General features: G+C 41.1%; 1 protein-coding gene across 1 annotated transcript in view; it reads right to left on the bottom strand.

Annotated features, from left to right (window-relative positions):
* Positions 1-3,284: 3,284 nt before the first annotated feature.
* The window catches only part of chst11 (carbohydrate (chondroitin 4) sulfotransferase 11), a 94,067-nt gene continuing 87,504 nt past the window's right edge, over positions 3,285-9,847 (bottom strand). The window contains exons 3-4 of the mRNA XM_044020781.1: positions 8,340-8,569; positions 3,285-5,095 (exon numbers count right to left, since the gene is read on the bottom strand). Of these exons, the coding sequence (XP_043876716.1) occupies positions 4,471-5,095; positions 8,340-8,569 (855 nt within the window). The 3' untranslated portion in view covers positions 3,285-4,470. The remainder of the gene's footprint in view (positions 5,096-8,339; positions 8,570-9,847) is intronic.

Genomic DNA, 9,847 nt, shown 5'->3' with positions numbered 1-9,847 from the left:
TTCCTGATTAACTTCCCTTCATCTTACTCCAGAGAGTTACTGAAAGTTTACAAGAGCCTGGAGGAGAACATATGGACACAATCTGGCTTTGTGACAAACATTAAACTCTGGAGTCTACTGACTAAAGATAATGTTGTTGGAAGAGTGTCACATCAGCATAACACAGCATGATGTTAGACAGTGTAATGTAATTAATTGCTGTGTTAATGTTGCTGTGAAGACTATAGAGTTAACAGTCAGTCTAGACTAGAGTTAACCACAAAATGTGTCGCTTGTGGGTTCGCACCGTCTCTTCCTCACAGTGAGCAGAAGCAGTGATTCACCTCCATTGCTTCTTTGGATCTAAAATGCTCTCCTTTTAGCCTCTGCTTTGGCACAACATCTATCCACCATCCTCACTTTTATGATGAAAACAGCCAGCGAGATGAGTTGTCGGACATATTTCCTGATTTGTGTGTTGCCTAGTAAAACTGAGCTTCCTTTGGTGGTACTTGAAGTAAAATCAAAAATACTATATACCAGGGTATGTAATCAAGTGGAGCAGAGGAATTCCAACCGGAGTGTGAAGAAAATGAAACAAATAACAATAAAAAAGTACATTGAGAGCTCCATATTTTCTCAGGTGGTACTTAGTATAAAAAGGTTGAGACCCAAAATGTTTTTCTAATGTGTTATTTTGTGATTCTGGTGATTGAAATCCTACATTTGGATTTACTTAACTGACATAATCTTAGCATATCAGTCAGCAGTAGACCACTAGCTCAATTCCTCTAAGACCTAAAAACCCTTTTTTTTCTCTGTGGACTTTGGTGTGGGAGAGTGAGCGGTTTCCAAACTTCAGTTTCCAGTTGGCAAAGGCCGTCTAACACCAACAAGATTTTACTGATCCGTGACATGTATTTCCAGAGGAACTTTTATCTCTGTTTTTTAAATCTCATTATTTGCAAATATCTTTCAAAAAGCATTACACAAGTGTATTTTTAAACCTAAATATCTGTATTTCCTTTTCTCAAAATTCTCTTATATCATTCTAAATCATGAAGTTTCCTGGAATGTTTGACTCACTCTCTGTGACTATAATTACCAGTTAAGATGGACACACAGGCATGGATTAGATCCATGAAAATAGCTAAAGGTGGTGGGGAAGTCTTTGACAACAGTTGCAGTTACAGTGATGTGCCTGACAAGCATTTGAAGTGATTTATTCCACTCACTCTCACTCGCTCATCTTCTACTGCTTTATCCTCCACATGAGGGTCGTCGGTCCATGTTTTTCGACTGTGGGCGGAAACCTGGTGAACCCGGAGAATAGCCATGCACACACAGGGAGAATATGCAAACTCTATGCAGAAAGGCCCTTGATTTTCTTGCTGAAAAGGCAAGAGTGTTGAGCACTCCACCAACCGTGTGGCCCTTATTTATTCCCAACATACATAAACAAGGCAATCAGAGATGGCAGTCTTTCCCCCATTCACGCAATGTCGGCCTCCGTTGGTCATATTGGTCAAGTGCAAGTGCGGAAACACAAACAGACAGACACACAGAGACACTGAAAACAATACTACACTCCCACTCAGTGGGATGAAGTAATAACCAAATTACAAATTGCTCTAATGTTTGTTTTATGGGGTCTTAAAAACCCTGACTTTTCAAACTTCTCAGGATCTGGTATTAATTATCCAGTCTTATGCTGACTACATGAATTCAGGCCCTGAAGTGAAACATAATTGAAGAACAGGGATTTGGCGTCTGGGACGCTCCATGACACCATGATGAGAAGTCTAGCTTGTTTGAATTTTTTCTATTTTCCTGCTTAGTCTGACATCTCCTATGATGTGCTCCTAGATGTTGACCAATAGGATAACAGGATAGCATTCTAACACGGCGTTGCATACAGCTATGGATCAAACAAAGACCTGCAGTTCAAACCCCAAACCCTCTAGGTTGAATGCAGATCCCCCTTTACCACTGATCCACGGCAGCCTGAGATTGTGCTTTAGTCATGCATTTCCAAGTTCATCCAAAGGAATTACACTCAATTAATTAATTTACCACAAACCAATTCAGAGAACCTGGTTCTTTGGGGGTTCTAGAGCCACTGAGCAGTTTCCTTAAAGGTACAGCAGATTTGTCAGCTTTATCAATAATAATAATAATAATAATAATTAATAAATTAAATATAATGATTCCATGGGCTGCACGGTCGGTGTACTGTAGTGGTTAGCACTCTTGCCTTTGTAGCAAGAAGACCCGGGTTCGAGCCCAGGTTGCAAAAAGGGCCTTTCTGCATGGAGTTTGCATGTTCTCCCTGTGTGTGCATGGGTTTTCTCCAGGTTCTCCGGCTTCCTCCCACAGTCCAAAAACATGCAATATGAGGATTAGGTAAATTGGAAACCCTAAATTGACCGTGAGATTGAATGGTTGAAATGTGTGTGTGGCCCTGCGATGGACTGACGAACTGTCCAGGGTGTACCCTGCCTATCGCCCTATGTCAGCTGAGATTGGCACAGCACCCCCTGTGACCCTCTGGTGGAGGATAAAGCGCTATATAAATATAAACCCTTTACAATGTACTCAGGGACACAGAAAAATATGTAAATTCTGGTTTAGCGTACAACAAAGAGATGCAGCTTTTCCACAAATGCTGCTTTTACTGTGGAACTCAAGTGGTTTAGAATTTACAAAGAGGGTGGAGGAGAACAAATGACACACACACACTCCCTCTCTCTCTACCTCTCTCCAGTGCAAGAGAGATGAGTCAGGTGTTTTGTGTTTCCTTCTCACCCTCTCTCGTTCCCTCCTGTATGATGCTTCCACAGCCTGTAATCTGTTTCACAGCGCGATAGAGAGTGCAGTTATTAACCTTGACATTGCTTAAAATTGCAAACATTAGTCACATTACAGTATGTGATTGATAATCTGATTGTGAGATATGGACAGTGAAATACTGATACAGCTAATTCTCATGTTCCAGATGGGTAAAAGCGAGTCAGACCATGAATATGCTTGACGGCACTGAAGTGCACTTAACACTAAGTGTGGATTGTTGATGCTGTCACAGCTATTTTTGGCACCAAATGATTGATGACAGCAAATAAAATCACCCACAAACTTCTGATGATGTCAGACATAGAAGGAAAAAGGTCCTGGCTAAAATATACCTCCTGAAATGAAAGTGCTGTACTAATCATGTAATGGCATCAGAGGGGACTTGTGAAGGAACAAAAAAACTCTTAAACAACCTTTCAATATGTTCATGAGTTAAGAGAAAACAAAACATCAAGTTGTTTTTTTCAATTTAATGAACAGAGAAAATTAAATAACCGTTTGTAATTGCTGCTCGCAGCAATGCTTCAGTACAAACAAAACTAAGCATGTAGACAAAAAGGATCATCTTAATTTAAAGAAACACACGTTCAGTCATCAGAACAGGGGATTTAGGGTTGTGGTCCTGGATATGGTGACCCGGGAGCAGCTGGGCAGGGTAAGCGTAGTTTTAGATCCAACACATTTAACACTTTTATAACCATACTGACTTCTTACAACTCAGCAGTGGACTCAGTGGACTCAGTACTTGCTGTACCTTTCAAACCACATCCAGTAGATCAAAGTGTCAAGGATCTTTACACGCAATAAATCATAAACACTTCCATACTTTACAGTTGCAGCAGGCGTCCTCTGTGTGCAACACTAGAGGTTCCTGCCGTCATCACAATGACAGAGACCTGTGACAGAAGTCGTTCGGTTGGAACTGATGGCTGAAAACCATGCCATCATAACATACAGTAAGTTGTGGAGGTCTTGAGAAATAAGTTAATAGCCATCCATTCTGAGGCATCCTTGAGGTGGTGCTGAGCCAGTTTCTCTCTGACATGTATGAATCTAATGAGGGCAAGGAAGACGGGGGCTGGCCAAGCAGCAAGGGACATGAACTGTCTTTTACAATTTGACGGAGTGACTCTATTGATCAGGAAAGGGGGAGACAAGCTTTGCTCCCACGATGCATTGGGGTCAGGGCGCGTGCGAGGCCGCTGTTTACTTTGCAGAATCTAAAGCAGCCTAATTTGTCAGCAGTTTATTTAAACATGTCAGGAACTTCATCTGGAGAGCCCATCTTCAAGTTTGTCCTATGAGGATGAGTTCCCTTTTTAAAACCTCTTGAAGACCTGCTTCACCCACTCACTTAAGTCTCTGCATGCGTTCAGTCCATTTAGTCCACATTCTCCCCCGATCAGTGCTCTCTTTGTTACCCAGAGTTGACTGGGAATCCTTCCACTTATGCCCAGACTAACACTGTTATTTTCCTTCTTTCAGCATTTGTTATATTGTTCATTTCAGACACCACATCTGCAAGGTACGATAAAAAATTTGAAATCAGGTTTGCTCCCCAAATAAATTCTGGCCATCACTCATTTTGTTGCCTGTCTTTGAACAAGACAACCCATCTCAGAGTACCAGCTCTGTCCTCTGTTAGTCCAGCCGTAGGTAGCTGGGTGTGGAGTAGTTGAACATGAGGAAGTCCAACTTGTAAAGCTGGTAGAGTTGGATCTGCTGTTGAGAGCTGATATTGCTGAAGAACTGGGCAGTCATGGCATCTGTGGTACGAGTGGACTTGGCATAGCTTGGGAAGTGCAGGGAGTCGCCAACACCCACCAAGCGTAAAACATAGTTTGCATCCTCCTCCAGCGTCTCGTACTTGCCCACCAGGTCATAGTGGATGTGACATGGGTGGCAAAGCTGGTAAACAGTCTGCCAGTGTTCGTTGAGAGGGCCATCTCGCAGAGTGGCTGGGTCCACCAAGTACTCCGCGAATTCTTTAAATTTAACATCATCACCATTGACCAGGGCATCGTGTGTGGCATTCTTTCGGTAGCGTCGGACTATACGGGTGCCAAAGCGCTTGTGGAAGGACGAGTTGTACTTGAGGGTGAACTTGTTACGATATGCAGAGACCAGCCTCTCAAAGGGCTCACGGACAAAGAGGAACTTGAGGTAGTGCTTGAGGCGGTGGTTGATCTCTGCAATACTGTACTGGTTCAGTGTCTTCAGGTTGGATGGAACATGGGCTTCATTTGAGGGGATGTCCATGGGGTCACTGAAAGAAAAAGCACAGGATTTTGTGAGGAACAAAATAAAAAAAATATAATGGAGGTCTATCATCTCCAGTTCCAGCTCCACCCTAACTATGAATCAATTCATAGTTAGAGTGTGGTGATACCACATTCCAGTGCTTTTGTTCCCGCTACTGCATATTAAGAAGTGGGACTCCTCTTCTATAATAATGCTACAACGCTATAATGCTAAGATAATCTTTCGCAGCCTGTGGCCACTCAGTGTGGCAGCCCACTGCTCCTAATTAAACTAGGATGGGTCAAATGCAGAGGAATACTTTCCCTAAGGGGATTAATACAATTCTAATGAAGACAGAGGATTCTGGCCATGCTGACGCTGATCTCTCTTCTGCTATGCTTTATTGCTAATGTTAGCATTTAAGCTACATTCTAACTACAAGCTAACTATATTCATTCCTTTCTCTGGGAACTATGGGAGCTCTTGATAGAACCCTCTGGGTCCTTAGACCTGCTATTGATAACCATTGTTCAAACTAGTACAATAGTTTCTGTCCTGTGGGCTAACAGATATGTCACTGGCAGCTAGACTGGGAGGGGGTTGTACTTTGTAAATGTGACGCAAACTACTGCCTGGGCTCCCTAAGTAGGCCAAAATCTTTCAGACTGAATTTATCTCTAAACCAGTTAGAGGAGTGCCTACATTCAAATGGCCATATCCTCTTCAAATATTTTCAGATTTACACGTGTTAGACATTGTTGGACATCTTAGAAATCACACTTTCATAATCTGTAAATAACTCAAAATGTCCCTTGGCCCACTTGTTGCTGGTTTTCCATGGCTGGACACATATTGTGCTTTACTCATCCTTTGTAGAATGTTCTCTATCATAACAGATTTGTATAGAGCTTAGTTGCTTTTTGTAAAAAAAGAAGGAAAACGTTGTCATTGGTTCCCTTTATTTTATCTAAAAACATTACATACAGTTGACTGAAATACATTGAACCATGAACACTTCCTTTTTGGACTGATATTTTAACCACCAGCAGAACCAAGTCATGCCCAAAGTCACAATTTTAGCTTTATCCTGTTTTGCCTGATATTTATATCCACCTTACACCAGATCAAAGATAATCCTCTGCTCTATGATCACGTGGTGTGACATAAATCATCCCAGATTGCAGACTTCTGGACCTACATCAATCAATTAAATTCAAATAACTGTATTTTTCCGTTCGGAACTTCACATGTGGAGAAGCAGCAGGGAAAGCTAATGTGAGGCCCTGTTTAGATCCAATCCTAACCAGAGAGAACTGTGAGCTGCTGCCTGTTTGGCTATATTTTCCATCCCAGACCGGAAGGATTTGGTTTTGTTTACCAATACCACTTAACAGATGCTGAGGAGAGTCAGATATGTGCATGTAAAGGCTGCATGTCTGTCAAAGTCACATAAGAGGGGAAAGTGAAAAGATTAATGCAAATATGTAGGTAGAGATGTTTAAAGAGTGATCATTGTTTGTGAGAAAACAGATGAAAGTCTGCCGGCTATCGTTCTATTTCTTCACTGAAAAGTTGATGTAGTAATTTCATGCAGGTCTGTCATTAAAAAAACACATCTCACCCTGTCCACTATTTCACTGGGACAGCTTGACACATCAGATTCTTTTGGATTCCAACAAGCTACAGTAGAGTCTCCATGCTCTCAATTGTGCTTACCACTGGCTGCAAAATACAGTTAGTGGGTAGTAGCTTATTGCATAATTAGCAATAAGCTACTACCCACTAACCTGGTTTACTACATTCAATGCTAACCTGTGCCTCTTGGTGTCTTACCAAACGCATTTTCTAAAATTATTATTAATCATTAATAAAATATACAATAAATCAATTATTCAATGATTAAGTCGGGACAGCCCATGGCTTGTCGAAAGGAAACTTGGGTATCCAGTTCAAATCCCAACAAGGACTAGGGTACCTTTGAACAAGGCCCCCCATTGATTCAGTTAATTGCTCACTCGAGTGTTGTATTCACACCTCACAGTCCGCTAGACTGCTTGATGATCATGGTTCAATTGGGGGTTCCAACATTCAGCTGGTCTGAGTTTACTTTCACACCGCACTATAGTGAAACGAACTGAACCTTTCAATATTGTATTCCCCTCCTCGCCTGAGGTGGCACTGCATCAAGAATTACTGAAGGAGAAGATTAGACAAAAAATGAACACGAAAACTCGCTCATCTATTGGTTAATGCGGGACAACTTTTGTTTCCTCCCCATCAGAGCAAAACATGGTGCTGCATCAAATCCTATTGGTCTTGGGTTGTTTATTTTGTTTTATGTGAACATACACACAACACATACACGCTGCAGCAATAGGCTCAAACATTTCTCCCGGCTATCGTTCTACACATGTGCATGTTTTGGTTGTGCTTAACCACTTTTTTGGTGCGGATCAGAGCTTGGCTGCGCGTTCACGCCTACCAAACAAATTAGATTAAAATTAGAAGGGCTGGTGTGAATATGACTTAAATTGACTCTACAGGGTGGTAAGGAAGGCCATCCGGCATAAACAACTAGGGATGGCATGATACCAATACCGATATCACAAACTTGAGTATCTAGCAATATCAGTGTGATAGAGTCATTTTCAACCTTTTAAAATATGAAGCTGTTAAAAACACGTTGTTGTTCCATTTCAAGCTATTTCTAACACTTAATTCTACAACTGTGTAACAAATTAAACATCTCACAACATGCCATTTTAACAGTCTGTACATAGTAAAGCATGCAATGTATAGGATTTTTGGGTTGTACTGGATTTTACATTTTCTCTGTTTGATATCCAGAGGCAGATGCTGGTCTTTGAAAGATAGGAAGCTAATTTCAGGCCCTGTTATCTATACATGAATTGTACTCTCTGCTCGCATCAGACGATCTGTGATAAAAAGCTGATTCTAAACAAACTAGTCATAGAGTTGATCATGTTTTAGTGCAGTAATGAAGTGTACTAAATACATATTTGACCATTTATTTTATGAAATTCAGAGGTTCCCTTGCTGTCTTACAGCAATCACTTCTGCCAATATCTGATCCAGTGATTTTGATCAGTATCACACCGAAACTGATACTGAGTATGGTATTTGCTCATCTCTATAAATCTGTCCTAAATCAAATATGCAGATCACTGAAAAAGCTATTTCATCACAGAGCAATAGTAGTCAGTAGGCAACTCTCTCTCACTGGCCAGTGTCACAGGTAGCAGACTCACCTGTATTTGCCTCGACCAGTGAGCACCATCATGACCCGTTTCCAGTTGGTACATGCCACCTTGGGCACATAACAGTAGATGAGCTCATGGTCCTCGTCCACCACAAGATGTTTGAGGTCTCCGGGCGTCAGGACTCGCCGCTTGCGGCTGGATGCGCTGTACATGCGACAAGAATCCACTACCTGATCCCTCCTGGCCTGGTGAAGTACTGCCCCTCCTGACAACTCCATCTGGTCGGGGAGGAGCAAAGATGGAGGGAGATTGAGAGAGGAAGAGACAGTGCTGTGAAATTCATGTTAAATTTTTTGGAGGGCATTCACCTGTATCGTGATGTAGGAGTTACTAAAACTGCTACTTTTGTCTTTTATTACATGGTGTGCATTAGTGAGCTGTAAAAAAAGATAAATGATAAAGCTGAAGCAGAAGAATGCATTTCAGGTGTGTGGGAAGATGATAAATGGATTTAAAGTAGCAAACCCACACACACACTGTCTCACTATATTGGCAACACGTCGGTGCTCAACCTTCTTCAGGCAAAGTCAAGGGTCTGAATGGATGCAAACATGAGGGAAAAACTGATTATTGGTGCACAACACAGCATCAGAATCTGGGGGAAAATGTGTTTTTACTAGGTTTGCCCTCGAGAAAAACTGCACTATGTTAGAACTGTTACAAACTGATGCACAAGCCTCTGCTCGTTGCACATCCATAAATCCTGTTAAACTGGGTTAAAGACAGCCATCTCCACCCACAGACTATGGCAGTGGTTGCCAATGTCTGGGTCGGGACCCTCAGGTGGGTCCCCAAACTTTAATTGAAGATTTATGCGTAGATGGATTTTGGACTTTGGATGCATGCAACTAAGTTACAATATATTTTGGAATGATCAATTATTTCATAATGACTGATTTGGATCACAATAATCATTTAAAAAAAATAAAATATTGGTTCACAATATAGAAAGTTTGGGAAAAATTGGTTGAGGATTTCAGTGTGTTGCCATGTGTTCCACAATATACTGTATACTGTTATATGATTGATTTACATAATCATTGATCTTTGTTTCATTATTATTTATTTATTATTTTTAATTCAGCATGTAATTTCTAACCAAAAGTGCCTTGTCATTGGTTATGTTTATTTTCCTATTATCCATCCATCCATCCTATTCTTCTTCTTATTATTATTATTGTTGTTATTATCAATATTGTTATTGTTATTATTATTATTGTTGTTGTTTTGTTATTATAGTGGGTTGTAATTACAATTGTTGTAATGACTGCTAGTAATGCCTTGTTATGTAACACTGTTACATAACAAGGCATAACAAGGCACTGAACAGGTAAGGTGTCCTGCCACGTTTAAAATAGGCACACTGAGGAGGCTCAAACATGGCGGTGCGCATCTTGACCAAACATTTTCTCTTAACTACAAATCACCAACTAGTTAGACAGACACTCACACACACACACACCCCTGCTCAAAGAGAATACACACGGCTTAGACTA

This window comes from Solea senegalensis, linkage group LG3 (genome assembly GCF_019176455.1).
Source record: "Solea senegalensis isolate Sse05_10M linkage group LG3, IFAPA_SoseM_1, whole genome shotgun sequence".
Lineage (NCBI taxonomy): Eukaryota > Metazoa > Chordata > Actinopteri > Pleuronectiformes > Soleidae > Solea > Solea senegalensis.
This window is presented reverse-complemented; position numbering and strand designations above follow the sequence as displayed.